The sequence below is a fragment of the Liolophura sinensis genome, chromosome 11 (genome assembly GCF_032854445.1).
Source record: "Liolophura sinensis isolate JHLJ2023 chromosome 11, CUHK_Ljap_v2, whole genome shotgun sequence".
NCBI classification, from domain to species: Eukaryota; Metazoa; Mollusca; class Polyplacophora; order Chitonida; family Chitonidae; genus Liolophura; species Liolophura sinensis.
In genome coordinates, this window is record NC_088305.1 from 24,524,044 (window position 1) to 24,548,590 (window position 24,547).

Genomic DNA, 24,547 nt, shown 5'->3' on the forward strand with positions numbered 1-24,547 from the left:
CTGTATTTCACCGATGACGTATTACGTATGCTCTGGCTTTACTCTCTGTACTGTACGTCTATCACATTATCGTCGCTGCTCTGATTTTACTCTCTGTGCTGTACCTCTATCCCACCATCGTCGCTGCTCTGGTTTTACTCTCTGTGATGTACGTCTTTAACTATTTTACTTGACTGATTACAATGCGAGGCCGTAGTTAAATTTTTTTATCAAGCCGTTGAGGCTGAAAAAGTGGCAGTGAGCCACGAATTTATCTAGTAATTGATTTATTTTTTGAATTGTTGTTAAACGCTAGGCGTACTGGCTGAAGTCATAGTTGGAGAGAAGTCAAATAATTTTCTGCTGTCATAGATTGATTTATTACTTTACTAACTGACTGGACCATTGATAGTTTTGCTTGACTGAACGTAATGGTCGGTTTTCGTTTTCCAAAGTTGACGCCTGAAAAAGACATGATGGTTGAAGGAAATCGGAGTACAGCATCCCTTATTTATTTGGTTGGTATTTTAGGCCGTATTTGTGAATATTTTACATAAACGACGATGGACAGCATTATGGTGGGAGGAAACCGAACAGAGCCCGGGGAAACACGTGCGTATGACCTGATGGTAAGACAGCATGAGCTGGACTGGAGCTCACAGATATCGCGTTGGTGAGGATGTACCCGTCCAAACAGACATTCGTATACCAGCCGACAACCAAGATGGATATTTCAGGTCAATAATTGCAAGGCGAATTCCAGAAATAATGTTAAACACAAACTACCGAAGAACTAAGAAGTACTAAAGAAGCTTCTGAGTCTGTTTTGATTTTGTTTTTATTATCTTAATGATTTTTTTTTCTTTACTCTTACCTTGCCGCGTACGTGGGAAGGTCTGTCAGCAACCTGCGGATGGTCGTGGGTTTCCCCCGGGTTCTGCCCGGTTTCCACCCACCATAATGCTGACCGCCGTCGTATAAGTGAAATATTCTTGAGTACGGCGTAAAACAACAATCAAAAAAAAAAAAAAAAAAAAAAATCTTACCTTGCCGCTGAAGTAGGGACTTAATGTGATGTACAACTGCTGGTAACCGTAGAGGATCTCGAAAGCGAATCCTGTAATGGAGATGAAGAGAGAGGTGGGACGTTTGATGTAGAGATGGCGGGTAGTGGAAGTGTAAGGAAGATCATCGCTGATATCCGTGCCGTCAAGAAATACCTGATCCCCTTCAAGCTTTATCCCGACGCCGGCGATGATAATGTCCAAGTACGTCATAACAGCCACGCCGCTCACCACGTTGGCGACTTCGAAGTGACCTTTGACCTTTAGGTCGGATCTAGGGTCAGTTATGGCTTGATTTCCCAAGGGCTGAAAAAAGAAAATGTTTCACACATGCGATACTAGACTCAATTCAAAACAGCTCGGTCTATCTCCACACATATCTACTGAACACAATTCGCATATGATGACTTATCAGTTATATGGTTACTGAGTGAAAGGATACGGAAATGTATGGGGTCTATAAACCTCGTCCGAGAGTTACAGAAACCATATATTTCCGTATCCTGTCTCTGAATAACCGCGTAACGAATTTATTCGACAAAACACCCATCAAATTCAGCACAGAAGGCTGATGTATCGGCGAATTACTCCAGCTACGTCACTCTTTTCACACCTGAACCAAGGGAAATAACCTAGTCAACAGACACGTATGGCATCGGCTGCAGAATACGGGAATATAGACGCCCCACGTTGTACATCATTCATATTGTCTGATTAGCTCTACCTACCACCATGAGCCCATGCTCCTTACACCACATGCGCCACTAACAAAGTTTGTAAAGAAAACTTGAACAACGTCGAGGTTAGTGTGGTCACGGTGATGAGGCAGGAAGTGATGTCATAAAACATAAACAGCTCTGTTTCAACCTTTGTTCCTAATAATACCTCATACTCATGCGTGCTATTAATCTAAAGTATCCACAATATGATTTCAAACAATAGCGGAAACATTTTAATTGACGAATGCTGGTTAAGTAGTTCCGCGCGAGGACACCAGTGAAGAGGCTAAAGCGTAAACAACCCTGCGTGTCTCTCGCAGGTTTCAAAGGTCAAGCTTTTCTAGTGGTGTCAGTGATGTAGGGAGCTGCACATGCGCTGTAAGGCGTATGCCATGGGTCTCCCCCCTGCCCCCCCCCCCTCCCAAACACCAGCAACAAGAGGTATCTATTACAACTACACGAGTGAAAACTAAAATCTTTAACCCTTGATACAGATTACATGACACAGTAGAACACAAATCTATAAAATCTCGCTGCAGTGGGTCAGTTTGGCCTCTCCCTGCATGCCGCCTCAATAACTTTAGAAAACGTAAAAATGGTAACATATTTATATATGTATAGCTGGGATTTTGAGACGGAAAATTCATTCATCTATTCATTTACTTGGTGTTTTACGCCGTACTCAAGAATATTTCACTTATACGACGGCGACCAGCATTATGGTGGGAGGAAACCGGGCAGAGCCCGAGGTGAATCTCTGACCATCCACAAGTTACTGACAGACCTTCCCACGTACGGCCGGAGAGGACGGAAAATTTAGGAAATACATAAAACAACACAATAGGCAATGTAGCTCTTCTATTACGAAACAAGGGACGATGTCTTGTGGATAGAAACGCTTGCTTACATTTCGATTATAAGAACCCACGAGGTGTGGGTTAAAACCTGGCCTTGGACAGTGACTTTGTAAATTCACCCGGCTGTCACTGTTTTGGGGGCTTTGGTGCTAATAAGCTGTACCTAGACGACGCTCATGTGGCCACTTCAACAAGCAAGGTGTGAATAACCGTACGTCACATGCGGAAAAGTTGGTCAGTAATTTGCCAAAGGTTGGTGGTTTACGCCAAGCGCTCTGTTTTTCTCCACCCATAAATATGACCGGCATCGTTTAAGTGAAAAATCCTTCAGTTTGGGTTTAAGCAACAATAAATCAATAAATAACTACTGTATCACAGGCCCCTACCTCAATCAGTGAGTACGTGCAAGCGGCCGGAAGGAAGCTGTATTTGTGGCTGTCGAACGTCCACACGTGAGACACGCCCATAAAACTACACGTAGCTGAACACTTGTTCTTCGAGCATTCCCAGTAACCGTTCTTACATTCACTGAAACAGACAATGGTTAATATAGGCACCTCCCCTACTGTGTCATATGCAGGGTCAACAGAGTGCCGGTGTCATATGTGCAAGACATCTCTCAAAAAGGGTATGTTTTTCTAGCGTGTATTTGTACGTGTGTTTATGTTAGCTATGTTATGAAAAAACATAATTCAGACATTTAGACGGAATTTTGTGGACAAGTTGATCCTAAGCCAGAACCAATTTATTACCTTTCAGATTTTGCGATTTTTTCAAACGATTCTTAAACGAATGTCAGATAGGGCATGCGTGCATACTAAAATATTGAGCGACAAAAACGTCCAACAAGGTACAATGTGTTCTGCCTAGCAGGATACAATGTATTCTGCCTTGCAGGATACAATGTATTGTGCCTAGCAGGATACAATGTATTGTGCCTAGCAAGGTATTGTACCTTTGTTGAATTCGCTTGGATACATTTAGTTGTGGTAGAGGTTTGCAATATCGTGGTGCTTTATAAATCAATTTTTTGGTTTATTTTATCTGTTTGCCTTGAAAATGGTATAATGGTCAATTATTCGTTTGAATAGTCCACTGTGACCGGGGGAGTGTTACGTCTAGGGTGTTAGGCTATACGTGTTTCTTCAAGAAGACAAAACAGTTCGGTTGGTCTGATGCTAGGGGCGTGTAATTTGCCACCACTCAAACATTTACACAACAGTTAAAATAATCCATAACTGAAGTAAATTGTCAAAGAAGCCGGATTTCACCAGTTGCGTTTGACCATTTGCCAATTATCACATTATCGTTTCTGCGCTGTACGGCTTTCAGTATATGATATACCATGGGTAGTGTGACCTGTGTTTGACCAGGCGGGCCGTACGTCTGGTGTTGATTAGCCATGATAGTGACTCTTACTCCATAGCATCAAATGCCTTTCTGTATGTTTCACAGAGAAATATTGTTATCGCTCACACCATAAACGTGCCACACATTACTGTTGTTATGGCTCACACTATACACGTGTCACATATTACTGTTGTTATCGCTCAGACTATACACGTGTCACAGATTATTGTTGATATCGCTCACACTATACACGTGCCACATATTACTGTTTTTATCGCTCACACTATATACATGTCACAAATTACTGTTGTCATCACTCACACCCGTGTCACATATTACTGTTGTTATCGTTCACACTATACACGTGTCACACATCATTACTGTTGTTATTGTTCACGCTATACACGTGTCACACATTACTGTTGTTATCGTTCACACTATACACGTGTCACACATTACTGTTGTTATTGTTCACGCTATACACGTGTCACACATTACTGTTGTTATCGCTCACACCATACACGAGTCACAGTTACTCCGAACATTAATCCAACTAACCACTTACAGTCTCTCTGAACTGACACTTACACTCTTTGACATTTACCACGTGTTACTGTGACGGGGTTTACCAGCTGGGGATTTGAACCAGGGATCTCTGGGATACGAGTCCAAACTTCGCTTCTAGCACTTGGCTAAAATGAAATTCCATCCAGCTCGGAGGTAGGTAGTGCTTATACATCACCCTGTTACATTACAAACACTTACCACGTGTTACAATCCCTTTGAACTGTTAACATGCTGGCACTTACCATGTGTTACAGTCCATATCAACATTTACCATGTTGGCACTTACCACGTGTTACAGTCCCTCTCAACAGTTACCATGCTGGCACTTACCACGTGTTACGGTCCCTCTCAACGGTTACCACGCTGGCACTTACCACGTGTTACAGTCTCTCTGCACCGTCGCTCCGCTGGGAAAACTCTCTTTTTGGTAGGAACATGGACACATATTTTCGGGGATACATTGCCCTTCATTAAGCACCATGCCAGGCATACATTCACATCCGGGCACACAGTATGTTAGGCACTGCTCCCGGATAAGGCTGCCCACAACGTGGCAGGTCTTCGGACACAGCGAGACACACTCAGAGTACACTTGGTTGGTCGGGCATTCCTTGGCTGTGAATGGAAGATCGCTTGATCATTCATATGACGAAGAGGAGACATTAGGTCTGTTTACATGTACTGTGCCTTGTGGCAGGGCGAATTCATGCCGCTAAAGTGCTGCCACCACTGAAGTATCAACACCGCATCCAGTCACACCACACTGACACCGGGCCAACCAGTCCTGTTTCCTTTCTCTAACCTCTCAGTGCTGAGCGCCAAGCGAGCCAGCAACAAGTACCATTTTTACAGTCTTTGATGTGACCCGACCCGGGCTGACACGACTAATCATAATAATAAATTGATTTATTTATTTTATTTGATTGGTGTTTTACGCCATTTTCAAGAATATTTCACCGATACGACGGCGGCCAGCATTATGGTGGGAGAAAACCGGGCAGAGCCCGAGGTGAACCCACGACCATTCCCAAGTTGCTAACAACCTTCCCACGTACGGCCGAAGGAAGCCAGTATGAGGTCACATCGACCGCAATGGTGAGAGGCTGAATCATTGTGCCGAGCTGACGTGCTAACCACCTCGGCCACCTTAATAATCAGTTGAAGTATTGAGAGATTAACTGTGTGCTTAATTGATAAATCTGCGTTTCCACACACGTGGCAGTTCATGGCAGTTTATCCTGAACTTGTTTGGCCAAACACTGGCATGGATGATTTACTGGGGCCGATCTGCAAATGACAAAACACTGGATGAATGATTAGGGCTCGACTGCAGATGACAAAACACTGGCATGGGTGATTGAATGGGGCTCAACTGCCAATGACAAAACACTGGAATGGGTGATTGGGGCTCATCTGCAAATGACAAAACACTGGCATGGGTGATTGGGGCTCATCTGCAAATGACAAAACACTGGCATGGGTGATTGACTGGGGCTCAACTGCAAATGACAAAACACTGACATGGGTGATTGACTGGGGCTCAACTGCAAATGACAAAACACTGGCATGGGTGATTGACTGGGGCTCAACTGCAAATGACAAAACACTGACACGGGTGATTGACTGGGGCTCAACTGCAAATGACAAAACACTGTCATGGGTGATTGACTGGAGCTCAACTGCAAATGACAAAACACTGACATGGGTGATTGACTGGGGCTCAACTGCAAATGACAAAACACTGGCATGGGTGATTGAGGCTCATCTGCAAATAACAAAAACTGGTTTGTTCCGCACTCACGGTAAAACTTTTTCCCAAACTCACGGAGAAGTTTCCCAAATTTCGGACAAACGTTAAAGGCTACCAAGAGGTAAGGACGAGGGGTTGAACTTTCAAAAATTTACAACAAAAATGTAAAGTTTCTACAGATGACAATGTTTAGCAAATTTAGAAAGTAATTTAGACTTCCCCAAACATATGGAAATACGACAAACTTACTACAAAACGATGGAATTTTCAATTCGTTTGACAAAGAGATGAGTTATTCCAAATCTTACGATAAAATTTTGCGATTTTTCAAACTTACTACAAAGCTTTGAACTTCTCAAAAGTGAGAATAAAGACCGCGGAGTTTACCAAACTTAAGACAAAACATCTAGCTTTCTGGGACTTACGACATATGTATTGGCTTTTCCAAACTTACAACAAAATTATGGCTTTTTTTCTGATCTTATGACATTGAAGCACTGAGCTACTTCAAGCTTATGACAAAATGTTGATGATTCCGTGACTTGCGACAACACTTTTAGCTTTTCAAAATTTACAACATAAACGAATGACATTCCTAACAAAGTACAAAACGATGGGCTTCTCCAACACTGCAATAAAACGATGGGTTCTCCAAAATCACTAAAGTGATTGCGACAAAACATTGAATTTTTTTAGAGTTGGCTTATTCCAAACTTACGACAAAACTCTGAGCTTCTCCATAGTATGAGCTCGCCCGTCTTAGTCTGGCAGTCCCGGGCGAACAGGCCGAAAAAATCGCAGATAAGCGCCTCTTTAGTCTCGACGCTCTCTCCCCCGAACTGACAGTACGTCTTTACACACGAACTGTACCCTTCATGAACATCCACCTGGTAGACAAAGGAGAAAAATACAGTGCTGAAAGTCGTGGACGACATTGGATACGACTGCGCCCAAAAACAAATGTCATTTTCACTATGCACCAAGTACCCAAGATGGAATCAAGAAAAGTGTCAAAATATGTATGAAAACAATTTGCTGCCGAGACACCTTTAAAGTTAGTCAGTAATTATCATTTTGTCCAAAGAGGATTCAGGCATCATATGCCTGAAAAATTGTACTGTATCTGTACTTACGAAATCGCGACACTTTCCGAAAGGGGAAGTTGCAAGGAGCAGACGACACTGTTCCTCAGCCTCGTTTTCGAGTTCCGAAGGACAACTGAAATCCACACTTCCAGCAGGACGGCACTGTGAGTTAAACATAAACATAATAACTGTCTCAATTGAATATTTTTAAAGGTATGTTTGCTTAGTCAATGAAAAATAAAAATTAAAAAAATAAATAAATAAAAGCGATGGAAAAAACATTTTGGATGAAACCTTAAGGCGAAGAAAACATAAAAACTACATAATGTTCAGATGAAAGAGGACAAAAAGTTAGTAATAAATGTAGTTTTCATATATTTTTTTTCGATTTTTCGTTGAAGAAAAAAAGACACCTGAAAAAAATGTTTGCTTGGCTGGTGCTCAGACCGCCTCTTGTTACATGTATATTGTCCTTGTGTAATAATGTTTTAAATGAGAATGTAACACATGTTTAATACATATATTCGCATCCAAGTAAATTTATTGCACGCGCATCACATCGTTATTTAGAACATTATTATGCAAAGACGATATATACCAAGTGGTAGTCCCAAATACCCGCCAAAACAAACATATTTTCAAATACCGTTTTCTCCTGAAAGACAAAAATGGAAAAGAAATTTTAAAGTCCATAATTACATATAAGTTTGGGCTACATGTTGTTTAATCTGATTTTGACATCATGTTTATGATTTCTTCTCCTTTAAGTCATTCACGTAACACCGTTTTCCAATTAAAGTTAATCAAACAAAATGGAATAACAATGCTACTGATAATGCGACAAAATTATCACTTCTTTATATCAATGCACAAGCTGAGTAAGCAAAATTTTGAAGAGGGCAATTTTTTCATTTATCTTTTATTAATGTTTGTGTTTATCGAAGCTGTGAGTTATGTTTTCTACGACACGGTTTATCTTCACATGGAGAATATGTCGAAATAGTCCAAATAATAAAAGCCTTACCGAGAGGAACTGAAAAAGGAGTGAGTGAATGGGGGGTTAACGTCATACTTAACACTTTTTTAGTCATATGGCGACGAAGGAATCCTTAGAGTGCATGTAATGTGCCTCCCTGTTGCAGGACGAATTTCCATCGCTGTTTCACCTGCTGAGACGGCTTACCGAAGGCAGGTAAGCCTCCCCACCCGAGCCATTATACTGATACAACTTACTCTTTTAAGGTCTTAGGTTTGACCAGGATTGACCCTGGGTCGACCGCTCCCAAAGCGCAGGCTCTATGAACAGAGCCATCGAGGCCGCTCACTGACAAAAGATAGGATTTCGTCGGTAATGTGTGACCACTTGTAACCTGTCGTGAATGCACGTGTACTGACCTCTTCGTCCAAGGTAACGACTTGGTAGGAGTTTCCAAACGCTGCCGGAGAGCTGACTTGTTTTCCATCTAAAGTGATGAAGTCGTCTGTCGATTGAAGACTTTTGTGATCAAAAAGCAAATACTAAAAAGGATGCACACATTTATTGATTGCTTGATTAATGATGAGGTTAAATAAATGATAACATGATTCACAGCATATAATGATAAACATGAAACAGAGCTCTTCAGCTGATCAGGATTACTTTGACACGTCACACGTGTTCTGATGTTTAAGGTTTCGCTTTCAACAAGTATACATTGGTTATTTCCCCTTTCTCAGAATTTGTGAGGCCTTGCCGACAATAAGCGTAAAATGACTCATCATTCATCTTCTTCCAATATTCTACGCATATCTGTACGTCGCACGTGGGAAAGTTTGTCAGTAACTTGTCCAAGGTCGGCAGTTTTCTCCACCCATAAAATTTCCTTATAAGCAAGTTAGTATAACGTTAAATAGTAAATAAAGAAAAGAAAAAAATATATATTTGTCTCAAGATAGAGCAAAGAATTTACCACTGAGAATGAGGTTTTGCCGTGTCATACCGACTTCATGAATATCCGTAAACATGCCAAAGATACTCACTGGTGGCATCACCGTCAAAGTTTGAGCACAGTCCGGTTAAGCTTGTGTTTTCCAGTCGTTTGTCAACCGTAATGATCACAAAAACTCCGTCAGATTTGACCCTGATTCCCATCGATGATTTTATCTCCGCATATTCCCCCAATTTGCCAACTGACAAACCGGTTTCTGGAACAGAGGAATAGGGAATGTGCAAGTATGTACATCACACACGAAAAGGCTCTTCAGTAACGTTCCAAATTTCGGTGGTTTTATTCATTCACCCATAAAATTGGTGACCAACGTAGAATTTAAACATTTTGCCACAATGTGGCTTTTAACACTCATAAAATAAATAAATAAATAAGCAAGTTCAAAAATTAGCAATAGCTGCTCGATTCACGACACAGGATTTGGTGTCGCCTTGCACTCAGGGCCGTCGTTAAGTGAATTGCTCGAGTTAAAAGATGGGAAGCCCGTGTTTACAGAGAAGCGATTCTACTTTGGTTTTTTCTGACCACATTGGGGCCAATTATGTCACCTTTTTGCCACTTGACACACTTTGATTGCTATACTCAAATGCATTTTCATTTAGAACTATGAATGCATTCAACAAATGAACCTTGAAACGAACTATCTCATGCCAAAAACTTTGCTGTGACGTCACTGACACCCTCCGGGTCCCAACAGATCACCGTAGTATCATAGTTTTAAATGCATTTTCGTCGGTTGGAAAAATTCGACAAATAATCAATAAAACTATTGTCCTCGATAGCGTTTAATGGTCTGATAAATACTTTATTTTAATGTTTTCTTTGACTATAAAATATTGCCAGAGTGTGATTTTTTACACTCATGCAATAAATAAATAAATAAGTGCAAAAATTAACAGGAATTTAGTGTCGCCTTGCACTGGAGGCCCTCGTTAAGTGAATGGCCCGTGGTCAAAGATGAGAAACTCGTGTTAAAAAATAGGGAGTCAAAAAGGTAATCGACAAACAGAACGACAGATTATAGAGTTGTTTAATCACATTCTAATGTTAATACTTCCAGGTGTAATCCACATCTTTTAATGATTTTCCGTGGTTTTCAAGGGATCAAGTATATGGAAAAGGAAATTAACGCAAAGACAAAAATATTTTGGACAAAATTGATAAATTCAACTTCAAAAACAATGACAACAATTTCACCGCGGTGTAAACGTTTTCTCCGCGGTGTAAAAGTTTACATCGCAAAGAAAACCTTTATACCTTTATCAATTTTGGATAAAATGTTTTTGTTTCTGTGTTGATATTTCCTTTCGCATATACAGTGCTTCAGATCCTTTGTTCATAATGATACGTACCATTAGAAAGCCTTCTAAATTATTGTGAATCATCAAAAAAATGCTGAAAATTTCAAATGGCACCAAGGGGTCACCGTAACATTCTCATCAAGTAAACCAATACAAATTAAAAGAAATAAATAACGGTGACATGAGAAAATACCGCATGTATTTGGTGTGAGAAGTGGGTTATAGTTCTTACAAAAACATAAGCAAAATTCTCACAAAAACCTCATCAGTGATTTCAGCTTGGGAACGAGATGTAGCCGAGAAGCTAAATTCCCAAGCTCTTATCATTACGCAGAGCAATGATTCCAAGTTATCCTATTTTGCGAATGGGTTGTTACACAGAAATTATTTCCCAAGTTATCTCATCTTTGGAATGGGTTGTTATACGAAATTTTTGGGTAAGGCTTCTTACAAAATGAATAAAATTGCTCCTAAGTTATCTAACCTCGGGGAAGTGTTGTTACGCAGAACATATTTCCCATGTTATCTCCTGTTGGGAAAGAGTTGTTACGCAGAACATATTTCCTATGTTATCTCCTGTTGGGAAAGAGTTGTTACACAGAACATATTTCCCATGTTTTCTCCTGTTGGGAAAGAGTTGTTACACAGAACATATTTCCCATGTTATCTCCTGTTGGGAAAGAGTTGTTACGCAGAACATATTTCCCATGTTTTCTCCTGTTGGGAAAGAGTTGTTACACAGAACATATTTCCCATGTTTTCTCCTGTTGGGAAAGAGTTGTTACACAGAACATATTCCCCATGTTATCTCCTGTTGGGAAAGAGTTGTTACACAGAACATATTTCCCATGTTTTCTCCTGCTGGGAAAGAGTTGTTACACAGAACATATTTCTCATGTTATCTCCTGTTGGGAAAGAGTTGTTACACAGACTATTTTCCCAAAGTTATCGCATCTTGCGAAAAGTTTGTCGCGCAGAAGAATTTTTCCAGGTTATTTCAGTTTAGGAAACGCTGGGAAAGGGTTGCTACCAATAATTATGTTCCTAAGTTATCTAACCTCAGGAAAGTGGCGTTAGGCAGAACAAAATTTCAATGTTCTTCAATCTGGGAAAGGTTTATTATACAGAATCTCGTGTTGAGAAAAGGGCTATTACAAACGTTGTCTGAACTCACCTCCTAGTATCTCGGTTCCAGTTACGATATCACTGTACGGTAAGGGAGATCCGTTCACTGTGATATTGAAACCCTCCATCTGGATGAGGTGAATGCCTTGAAACTTCATCAACAAAATCTGGTAGGAAAGTATTTGAAGCGTAAAGATAACTCAGTGCACAAAAACAAACTAATGAAGGGAAAACCAGATGAGAAGCCAATACGGGTGCAAAAACACTAAAACAATCAGCTTCAAATACAGAACAGAAATTGAAATGTCAGATTGTATAAATAAAATTTGTATTATAACATTCGTATACCCGCACCTTCAACCATAACTGACATCAGAATTACACAACTGCACGAAGAATTTTAAAACCAACGTTCAACCCAAAACACAACAAAGGAAGAAGTTATGAGGGAAAAGAGAAACAGTCAATAGAATTTACAGGGCAAATAAATTAAATCAGTATCAAAACCTTGTTCCAAATTAGTTTATAAGCTGTCGTTTACACAAATACATGTACATCATTTATGCATGGATTGCAGCTGTTCATATATCCAACGTATCGATCTTGATCAACACGATGAATGAAAGTTCCCTAACGAAATTGTGGACCTTCAGTGCACACTGACTTCCAGTGGGTATCAATTCATACTACTCTCTGCCTTTTTGTCGTTTGTCTTGTACATGAGCAGCTATTGTTGTCAAATTCATACGTCCAAAACGTAGCACAAAGTTCATCATAGGCCTACCTAAAAAAATTTGAATGAGAATCTTCCGCGCAATGGCGACTCGTGTCCAAGCTGGAATGACCGCTGTTTTCTTGTAATACATGATTACTACGTTACTATTGTGCCCATAAATGATCATCTCAAAGGAGGGAATGCTTTGTTATTTATTTATTTATTTATTAATTTATTTATTTATTTGCTTGATTGCTGTTTTACACTGTACTCAAATATATTTCACCTATATTTCACGGCGGCCATCATTATGGTGGTGGTGGTGGTGGTGGTGGTGGTGACGGGAGGGGGGGGGACCCATCACCTTCTGCAGGTTGCTGGTAGACCTTCCCACTTATAGCCGGAGAGGAAGCCCGCTTGAGCTGGACTTGAACACATGGCAACCGCATAGGTAAATGGCAACGGTGGAAGGAATACACCATATACTACAATGTTTGGGTCCAGTATTATTTAGGGGTGAAAGGTTCCCCACACATAATACATGCGCGCCGGAAGCAATTCGAAATATATTCATATTCAATTCAAATATAGCCATGGCCGTACTGCTACCGACGCCAAGGTAATACGTCAGTAAACTTAGAGCTGAGTATACTTACAACTCACATTCGCGCATATTTGATTTGATTTTAATCTAACAATCAGTGTGACGTAACAGTAAACTGATCCTATTTACCAGTAGTGAAAGAATACATATATAACTGAATACAACATAACACATAAGGCGATCAGTTTCATCTAGGGGAAGATGTTTCGTATCGGCCCCAAAGGGAGATAACAGTGTAAGTACTGGAGAAAATTGAGAATATATGTTGAATATTTGACAAGCAAAATGTGAATACTGGTTGGAGTCGAAAGCTTTAATTAAATTACCCTGATGTATGCATGCAGAATATCTCTTACTTGGTCGGAATGACAGCCATAATTGTTCCACCGAGAGATAGTCTGTTATTCCTCATAAGTTTACGGCCGTACGTGGGAAGGCCTGTCAGCAATCTGCGGATGGTCGTGGGTTTCCCCTGTGCTCTGCTCCGTTTACTCCCACCATAATGCTGGCCGCCGTCGTATAAGTGAAATATTCATGAGTACGGCGTAAAACGTCAATCAAATAAATAAATTAATCATAAGTTTAAGATGGCCAATGTTTTAGTTTACATCCGTGCTCCTTAATAAGGTCGTAAATTTCACATTTCACTAAAAGTGTTTCGGTCACTAATTACTATTGTCAGATTGTCATTTTATTTATTTATTTTCACCAGTTTGACAAAAACATATGTTTATATATGAGGGTCAATGCAGCCATTTTATAACATCACTGACCTCTTGACCGTTATATAGTGCAGAGGACAAGGCGTTTCACAGCTCGTAAATTGACTCGTACCTTTCTGCATGTGGCGTAGTGCTCGCACCCAACCGGCTTGAGCTCGATAGAAAAGGTGCTAAGTTCATCCGACAAGGCCAAGTAGGTGCACTTGCCGTCGAAAAAGTAGGTCCTTCCATCCAACGTTCGGTAGTAATTCGGCCCAAAACTGATGCACGAGGCAAACGACAAATCATGGGTCTGATTTATAAAGCTCACGATTTCACCTGGACAGAAAAAGAATGTTTTGAATTTAACCACAGAATTGAATATACCGGTACTCTATTTCTTTAAATTTTTCGGATACCTAGTGTGCTCTTTTTAGTCAGTAAACATGTAAATGTAGCAGGAATACGTAGTTTCTTTTTTCTCACATGATTAGACCATCTAATGAACAAAATACTCAAGTCTTTACATTTCCAGAAAGCTGGGAAAGAAATGTAATATTCTGCATTTAGCACTTCTAATATCTGCCCCCAAAATTAGAACAATTGGGGTGGGCTGTGTTTGTTTGCGTTTAAAATTTCTTTTTGGGCTTGTTTTCGTCATATAACTACTCTGTGTCTTTCTCGTATGTCGCTGAAAACGCGGATATGTTAATACTGCAGCTTCATTTGACAGTCCAGTCCAGGACACTAGAGCCAGGCGAGATGAGAGCCACGATTACAGATATTTATTGACGCTCAACGTCACTCTCAAGAATGTTTCTCTTATACACTGGTAAACAGATTATCCTGTTTGTGGCAAACAAACGGCTAGTTTGCTCACATTGAGAGGCAAGCGCCTTTAATCACTAGACCACGAGCCACTCCTCGATTACAGGAGCGTATTCCCTAATGGTGATCATCAGCGGGTTACCATTGTAACGATTATCGACTTTAGCACATGGGCTATTTCCTTATGGTGAGTGTCATGATTACGATCTCAACCGAGTTCTAGACCTGATTTCACAAAGTCATTTCTAACTTAGGCCAATATTTAAAGCCTCGATGCAAAGCTTAGTTTTTTTGTATTGTATGTTGAAATTCTAAAGTATTTGTCATGAAGTGGTCAATATTTTAGTTTCTAGGGTCAAAAAATAAGCTGAAAAACGCTGTTGCAAATTTTGACCTTATTCAAAAATAACTTTGTGGAAGTGGCCACAGTATCTAAGCTAAATCTTCTTCCCGTCCTCAAAAGAGAAAGTCAAAAGCGATAATTAATGGTGATTAATCAAAACCAATTAGAAGTTCGCCTTAATCTCAACCACTTTATTTGAAACTATAATTTCACCCATGACTACGATACTCATTTTATCTTACTCTGAAAATTCTGTTAAAATTTTGTTCTGAAGATACAATGATAGCCTGTTCCTTACTCATCCAGACCCACCTTTGCTTATCGAATCACCCTAACTCATTTAGAACCGCCCTTACTTATCCAATAACCCTTACTCATTCAGACACACCTTTACTTATCCAATCACCCTTACTCATCCAGACCCGCCTTTTCTTATCCAATAACCCGTACTCAATCAGACCCGCCTTTACTTATCCAATCATCCTTACTCATTTAGAATCGCAATTACTCATCCAATCACCCTTGCTCCTGTAGACCCGTTCTTACTTATCCAATCACCCTTACTCATTTAGACACGCCCTAACTTATCCAATAGCCCTTACACATTTAGACCCACGCTTACTCATTAAATCGCCCTTTCTCATCTAGACCCGTTCTTACTTATCCAATCACCCTTTCTCATCTACACCCGTTCTTACTTATCCAATCACCCTTTCTCATCTAGACCCTTTCTTACTTATCCAATCACCCTTTCTCATCTAGACCAGCCCAATCACCCTTACTCATTTAGACTCACTCTTACTCATCCATCACTCTTACTTATCCAATCACTCTTATTCATCTAGACCCACCCCCACTTATCCAATCACTCTTATTCATGTAGACCCACCCCTACTTATCCAATCACCCTTTTTCATCTTAACCCACGCTTACTCATCCAATCACCCTTGGATTGGATTAGCCAGCACAAACCCAGGATAACTCTTCCTCATCGCTATTTACTCTGACTCATCTAGATTCGTCAGTACAAACCCAGGACAACTCTTCCTTATCGCCATTCACTCTTACTCATCTAGATTCGTCAGTACAAAACCCAGGAATACTCTTCCTCATCGTCATTCACCCTTACTCATCTAGATTCGTCAGTACAAACCCAGGACAACTCTTCCTCATCGCCATTCACTCTTACTCATCTAGATTCGTCAGTACAAAACCCAGGACAACTCTTCCTTATCGCCATTCACTCTTACTCATCTAGATTCGTCAGTACAAAACCCAGGACAACTCTTCCTCATCGCCATTTACTCTTACTCATCTAGATTCGTTAGTACAAACCCGGGACAACTCTTCTTCATCTTCAGTCACCCTTACTCATCTAGATTCGTCAGTACAAACCCAGGACAACTCTTCCTCATCTTCAGTCACCCTTACACATCTAGATTCGTTAGTACAAACCCAGGACAACTCTTCCTCATCGTCATTCACCCTTACTCATCTAGATTCGTCAGTACAAACCCAGGACAACTCTTCCTCATCGCCATTCACCCTTACTCATCTAGATTCGTCAGTACAAATCCAGGACAACTCTTCCTCATCGTCATTCACTCTGACTCATCTAGATTCGTCAGTACAAAACCCAGGACAACTCTTCCTCATCGCCATTCACCCTTACTCATCTAGATTCGTCAGTACAAACCCAGGACAACTCTTCCTCATCTTCAGTCACTCTTACTCATCTAGATTCGTCAGTACAAACCCAGGACAACTCTTCCTTATCGTCATTCACCCTTACTCATCTAGATTCGTCAGTACAAACCCAGGACAACTCTTCCTCATCTTCAGTCACCCTTTAGTCTTAATCTCACCTCAAATACTCCAGTCTGACCTAACACATGCTGACTTACCCTGACACCATCAGATTTTCATTCTCTCGTCTCGATCCACCTATTTTATGTATTAGTAAGCATTAATCCACATAATCCAACACATTCACATCATTCTATACTCACCTATGTTCGTCAACACTCACCTATACTCACACATCCCTATAAACGTGTATACTCATTCTTGATAATTCAAATTCACACACACCCATGTACACGTATATTCATTCGTGATAATTCAAATTCACACACACCCATGTACACATATACTCATTCGTGATAATTCAAATTCACACACACCCCTGTACACGTATACTCATTCGTGATAATTCAAATTCACACACACACCCATGTACAACTTATACTCATTCGTGATAATTCAAATTCACACACATCCATGTACACGTATATTCATTCGTGATAATTCAAATTCACACCCACACCCCTGTACATGTTTACTCATTCCTGATAATTCAAATTCACACACACACACCCATGTACACGGATACTCATTCGTGATAATTCAAATTCAAACACACCCCTGTACAGGTATACCCATTCGTGATAATTCAAATTCAAACACACCCCTGTACATGTATACTCATTCGTGATAATTTAAATTCACACACACCCATATACACATATACTCATTCGTGATAATTCAAATTCAAACACACCCCTGTACAGGTATACCCATTCGTGATAATTCAAATTCACACACGCCCCTGTACACGTATACTCATTCGTGATAATTCAAATTGACATACACACTCATGTACACGTATACTCATTCGTGATAATTCAAATTCACACACACCCCTGTACACGTATACTCATTCGTGATAATTCAAATTCAAACCCACCCCTGTACACGTATACTCATTTGTGATAATTCAAATTCACATACACCCATGTGCGCGTATACTCATTCGTGGTCATTCAAATTCATACATACCTATTTACCGATATTTAACCACTCACCCTCTGGGCACGGTGTACATTGTCCCGGCAGTCCCCACCCTCTGGCTCCTGGGTGGGACCCGCAGCAGTCCTCATACGTCATCAGCTGATCGTCAGCTACGCCCTCCGGTTTCTGACCCAGGCACTTTGTAGACTCATAGCAGAATCGGCCAGAGGTGTTAGTCACGACTGTGGACAGGAATGGACAATGTTGTCAAGGTAAGTTTTTGTTGAGAGGGGAACTTGTTCTTTGCTGTAATGCTGTTCTTTGTTATACTGCTGTTCTTTATTGTAATGCTTTTCTTTGCTGTAATGCTATTCTTTGTTGTAATGTGTCGCAGTTTCTGCATAGTTGGGATCGTGAAGCAGAGACGTAGTTTTGTGGGGACAGCAGAGAGCTTGGGATAGATTTGCCTAGGCTAGAAATGTTCCCAATGTTTGTCTGACTGAATTTTGCACACATACGAAGGCGGGCCAAAGCCTGGTTTGAACCCGCTCCTCGTGTGTCCATGTGATTGAAACCCTGGTAATAAGCTGCTCGTTTCCGGTAATCTTTGTCAAGGTATAGTCTATCATTTAGTCTCCTGCAAGAGTATTTCAGGTAAAACGTTAAGGAAAACCGTATTTTCTCAAACTTTTTGCTTAGAAAGGGCAGCTTTCAGTTCAATATGTGCGTGTTTTTAATTTGATTTTTAGAGACAAAACCACTTTGGGTTAGTTGGCGAAGTTTGCAACTTCACAATGAGTATAGTTTTATCATGCAGTCTTCGCAGTATAATGACTGCAACATATACCTGAATAAACACTTTGCAGACATGTGAAAAATAGTTACAGCTTGTTTGTTGATTTCTCGTTTGCTTAATTCCGACAGCCATATGAAGACAGCATCTCCACTGACATGTGGCACGTATGGCTGAAAACCATAGCCCACATACTTACACACTTATTGCTCCCTCTCTGGAACGAACCTGCCAATATTAATAATAAATTGGATGCCCCCCCCCCCCCCCCGGCCATGAGGAGTTTGGAAGAGTTTGCAGTCGTTGATTCCAGGCCAGGCCAAGTCAAATAGTACATTTATGTACTTAAATGAAAAAGCTATACAAACTGTGTTGAAATCTAACTTTTTTCTAGATTTTTTAAAGTTTTCGAAAAGTGGAAAACGGTTTTAAACATTGTCCCTGTAAACAAGATCCACCGATTCGAGGCACATCGAAAGTCCCGCCATGTTTTAGGCTTGCCCTCCTTTCCTCCTCTTCAATATTCATTTTGACGTCACTGTGCTTAAGTGAACAACTAATTATTGAAAAACCTTAGAATGAAAAACCATAAAGCACAATTTTTTTCACTCACGGCTGCTGTCGTCCTCACAAGCCTGGCCAACATACGGAGCCACGCAGTCACATGTCTGCGGTTTCACACAAGAAGCCCCATTCTGGCACTTTGGTTCACATATTGCTGTGGCAGACAATGAGAAAGATTCTTAGAGTTAGCAACTGGTGATAAACAGATCGTCTCTGATTTCTTTTCTATCATTTGTTTTTTAACGTTTGCATGCATCTGACAACGATTATTATCTGATTATGTCAAATATACTGTTCACTTATTTGAAGGAAGTCAGCGTCTTAGGTGCAGGCCTGCGTTACAAAAAATTGTTTTTTTTTTGGCCTAGTATAAAATTCTGAACACTTCGTTCTCAGTGTACGAGTCAAAATCTGAACACACTGTTTCCAGCATACGAAGTAAATTCTGAACACATCGTTTTCAGCGTACCAGTCAAAATATGAACACATCGCTCTCAGTGTACCAGTCATATACGAGACACTTAGTTCTCAGCGTACCAGTCAAATTCGAAACACTTGGTTCTCAGTGTACTAGTCAAATTCGAAACACTTGGTTCTCGACGACGTTTCTCGTTAAACATTTATACAATGACCATATCCATTGTATAAATCTTTTCTCATGGGTCTAAGTTTTTGGACATACATTTCTCAGTGTAAGATTGTAAAAGCACATGTTCCTCAGTTTATGTGAATATTAACGTTTTAACACATATGTTCCATTGTAAGGATATATTTATTTGATTTATTTATTTTATTGGTGTTTTACAGCGTACACCAGAATATTTTCCCTTATGTGACTGAGGCCATCGTTATGATGGGAGGAAACCAAGCTGTAAGAAGATAAAATTCGCACATCATACATTCGCATTTTTTTGTCTAAAAGTATAGACACATATGCGTTTATATGTTTTATGGTGGAAAATTCGGTTTATCAGTACAATACTGCTCTTTTTTATAGTGCCTTTAACCAGCGCACAGTAGAATATAACGTACGTGTATCACAGTTCGGCATGACGCCCCATCCCGTACAGCAAGCCTGGACCGTGTCTTTCTTCAGTCTGCCCAGAGAAATATCAGTCTGTGAACTACACTCTAAAAACTATTCTGTTAAAATGACAGAATACTATGTTTTTCTCAGTGATGGTAAAACAGAATATGTTATTGCTATAATAATAAACTTGATCTGTTATTCCAACAGAATATTTTTGTTGATGTGATGGGGTATTGCTCCTCAACATACTTTTTTGTAGCAGCACTAAATTTAACATTAGCTTTTACAGTGTATGAACATATCGAAATAGGCCGATTCTGTCTTTCGGGAGTCCTGCGAGTTCACGCAGATATGTACGAGACAGGTGGGGGTTCTCGCGCCGATGGGCCAACACACCCGGCTATACGAGATGTATATTTATCCATATCAGCGTGAACTCACGGGACTCCTGAAATGAATACTCGGCTTATTGGTGTTTTTAGCTCATCATATCTGGTTTCTCGTGCTGCGATAAGAAATTGGTGCATGTTGTGTTGTAATAAAATTGACACTCGCGCCACGCGGGAAATCATGATGGAAATCATGAGCGTTCGAGTTTCAAATAATGATATGAAAGCAGGAAAAAAATAATCTTCAAATTTTGATCGTTACAAGCAACTTTATTTGGAACTATTGGACCCAAATTTTGTTATTCGTGTAGTTAACCCTAAAAAACAAAAAAGTTGCTTTTCAATATTTCTTTGTAAAACAAAGAGATAATTAAAATCATCTTTTTGTCAGTAAATTCTACCGACATAAATACGTAAGGTATTAAGCTAAGTTGGTGTCTTTACTCAAATTACTTACTTTTATATTCATAAAAGATGTAAACTTCAGATGAAAGATTGTGAAGAGCTATTTGTAAATATGGCCTTCAGTATTTTTTTTTGTCGATTTTTCTTTAAGGGGAGAAATGACACTTGAAAACAACTTTGGTATGGTGGATATTAGGGATCACCTTTGGTATCTATCATATTTGCATAATGTTGTTCCAGATGTGATGCTGCTAAATCTGTGTGAATGTTAATTTGCTTTTTGTTTTCAAATACGTGAGTTAAATTTGACTTATGATAATATTTATTATAAAATATATTAAGAAAAATAAATATAATTAACATTCTGGTTTACCTGTTTGTTAGGAGAAAGGATCAAATCCAAGCAAAAAGTAATTCATTAAGCATTACACCCTCATATGAAAATTTATCAGGAAGTTGACATATATAGGCCTACCACCATACAAACAATATTTTCAAAATTTTTATTTCTTCTTACATAAAAACTGAAAACATCTTGAAGACCATACTCACAAATAACTTTTCAAACTATTCCATCTGAAGTTGACCTTATTTTTATTTTGTTTTCGCCACATTTTAGACAACGTTTGAGGTGTAGAACAAGCTATATCTGGTATTTTTTCCCATGACCACTCATCGTCCCTTAACACTTCACTTCGCCATTACATGTTTATTTATCTATTTATTTGATTGGTGTTTTACGCCGTACTCAGGAATATTTCACTTATGCAACGGCGGACAGCATTATGGTGGAAGGAAACCGGGCAGAGCCCGGGGGAAAGCAACGACGATCCGCTGGTTGCTGCAGACCTTCATGTTTATTTAATGTATGCATCAGTGAATACATTATTCTGAATCCGACAAAAGCGCATCAGCAGAACGGAAAGCTCTTGAGATTGCTATCTAAAATTTGCCCATTAAATTCACGTCTCCATCAAATAAATCTCCATCCTACGGGACACGTGTCTTCGTACAGTCGTGGTGTAATTTATTCATTTTAAGGAAGAGCTAACACTATTTTTTTAAAAACATTATCATCAGAACGGAGAGCTCGTGTCGACTTACTTGAAGAACGCACATGTAGCATTTTCTTCTGGGTGAGCCATGTAGTATAGCGCCCTCTGGCGGTAGCCGTTCTGGTCCGTGGTGTTAACGTCAGCGAACCCCGGGTACGCCTGCGTGTCTGTGAGAGCCTCCACATCGAGGCTGTAGCCATTTATCAGGGTGTTGACTAGCTCGGAACACGCAGTCGTCAGCGGTTCCTTAACAATGGTTGGCTGATCGCAAACGTGCTGGCTGTAACAGGTAAAGCAATAAATTATTGACTGAGTGATTTGTTGTTTGATTAACTGTTTGAGCGATGTATGGACTATGTAAGCAATTGCTTGAGGTAGGATGTACATTTGTGACAGCCCCTAACCAGAGGTTAAGCGGAATTAGACAAAATCATGAAGAACATTACTAGATATTATGGACACTCTTTTCACATTTACTAATAATAAAATTATACTCATTTAGAAATTTAGAGTGAGCCTATGCGTCGAAACAGACATTCGTTTACCAGCTGTCAACCAAAATGGAGGTTCTAGGTCAACAATTACAAGACCAATTCCCCAAAACGACGTTTAACGCAATCCGCCAAAGAACAAAGAAAGAGGAAGAAGCAGTCAACAGATTTCAGGAATGGGGAATGGCTGCAGAGTAATTTGTTAACTGAGTAATGTGCACAGACGTGCGGTTCGAACAAACTTCGCGCAGTAACACAGCCTATACTACACTCTCAGTGAAGAGACTATATTTTCTTTTGTAACAAAGTTTCCTAAAATCCAGCTTTAAAACCATACTGTCATAAATAAAAATAAAATTAATTTTTTAAGGTTTTATTATACTAAACGTGTTAACAATTTCAAATATAACAGTGTTAGAAACACGGTTGACAGTAAAATCGACAGCAGTTCAGGTAACTGGTGTCGACCTCCGTCAAAACATGTTGAACTCATCCCAATCTCCAGCATGCCATTGTTTTTGGAATAATTATGACGTCACCCGAGGCAGCAGCATCTTGTCGAAACCAAGCTTATGGACCTAATGTATTAGAAAAAAGTGTTCTAACTTCATTTTCCTGGCAATAATATGGACGCTTAACATATTAGAGCTTATGCGTAGAGCTTATTTTGTTACGTGTCGCTGACTAAAGACAATTTTGGTAGTGAGTATGACTGATTTTACAGACTGCTAGATATAGGCGACTCTAAAAAAATAGACTATGATTTAATGCGCGGACCGGCCTCGATAGCACAGTTGGTAGAGCGTCCGCTTGGCGCGTTGGTGTTCAGCATCAAGGGGATAGTGCAACGACTGGTTGACCCGTATCAGTATAATGGCTCGGGCGGGGCAGCTTACTTGCCTTCGATAAGTCGTCTCCGTCAAGCAGCACTAGATAAAAGAGCGGTGGAAATCCGCCCTGCAACAAGGAGGCACATTTCATACACTCTAAGGCCTCCCTCGTCGTCATATGACCGATAAATTGTAAAGTATGATGTTAAACCCCAAACACTTACTCACTCACTAATTCAATGCGATGAAGATAAAGCCTTTAGCCCGGAATGAAATGAGTTAGCCGAAATGAAACATTCATTCATGAAAAGTCATTAATCAGACTCCCAGAGATTTGGGTTGGTTTGTCCATATTTACCTACAAGATAATTATACGCATTGTAAATCGTAAGGCGTATAATGCAATAACCCTAACACACCAGTTTTTGCAGTAATAACTTGTCGCGAACTAGATATTGTATCGTCCGGACTAGATATTGTGTCGTCCGGACTAGGCATTGTGTCGTCTGGACTAGATATCGTGTCGTCTGGACTAGATATCGTGTCGTCCGGACCAGGCATTGTGTCGTCCGGACTGGATATTGTGTCGTCCGGACTAGGCATTGTGTCGTCCGGACTAGATATCTTGTCGTCCGGGCTAGGCATTGTGTCGTCCGGACTAGATATCGTGTCGTCCGGGCTAGGCATTGTGTCGTCTGGACTAGATATCGTGTCGTCCGGGCTAGGCATTGTATCTTCCGGACTAGGCATTGTGTCGTGCGGACTAGATATCGTGTTGTCCGGGCTAGATGTTGTGTCGTCCGGACTAGATATTGTGTCTTTCGGACTACATATTGTGTCGTCCGGGCTAGATATTGTGTCGTCCGGGCTAGATAGAACCACATATTCTGTCGTCCAGACAAGATAACCCTAACAACCCCGCTTCCTTGCGCATTTGGAAAATTTCAAATTAAAGTAAACAGTCCAAAGTCACTGCATATGTGGATGTGAAATTCTTACCCTGTCGTGATCGGTAGAAGAGCCCACAGGACCCCCCAGGCTACTGCCCGAAGCATTTGCGACAACACACACCCCGACATTTCCTCCTGGGATGAAATTCTGTCGTCATTTGACAGCAAGATGGGGATCTTGAAAATAAAGCCGTTTGCCACTGGCACTTCGCCAAAATTTTGAAACCGTTGGTAGGCTTAACTTGAAACACTACCCGCCATAGTTAAATTAAAA

General features: G+C 40.2%; 1 protein-coding gene across 1 annotated transcript in view; it reads right to left on the reverse strand.

The window, feature by feature from the left end:
- The window catches only part of LOC135478225 (mucin-2-like), a 97,301-nt gene extending 73,228 nt beyond the window's left edge, over window positions 1-24,073 (reverse strand). The window contains exons 1-14 of the mRNA XM_064758497.1: window positions 23,733-24,073; window positions 22,052-22,282; window positions 20,156-20,220; window positions 19,173-19,277; window positions 17,841-18,008; window positions 13,939-14,144; window positions 11,835-11,952; window positions 9,391-9,555; window positions 8,767-8,852; window positions 7,970-8,026; window positions 7,420-7,533; window positions 7,005-7,173; window positions 6,058-6,215; window positions 1,026-1,349 (exon numbers count right to left, since the gene is read on the reverse strand). Of these exons, the coding sequence (XP_064614567.1) occupies window positions 1,026-1,349; window positions 6,058-6,215; window positions 7,005-7,173; window positions 7,420-7,533; window positions 7,970-8,026; window positions 8,767-8,852; window positions 9,391-9,555; window positions 11,835-11,952; window positions 13,939-14,144; window positions 17,841-18,008; window positions 19,173-19,277; window positions 20,156-20,220; window positions 22,052-22,282; window positions 23,733-24,073 (2,307 nt within the window). The remainder of the gene's footprint in view (window positions 1-1,025; window positions 1,350-6,057; window positions 6,216-7,004; window positions 7,174-7,419; window positions 7,534-7,969; window positions 8,027-8,766; window positions 8,853-9,390; window positions 9,556-11,834; window positions 11,953-13,938; window positions 14,145-17,840; window positions 18,009-19,172; window positions 19,278-20,155; window positions 20,221-22,051; window positions 22,283-23,732) is intronic.
- Between the last annotated feature and the right edge of the window lie 474 nt (window positions 24,074-24,547).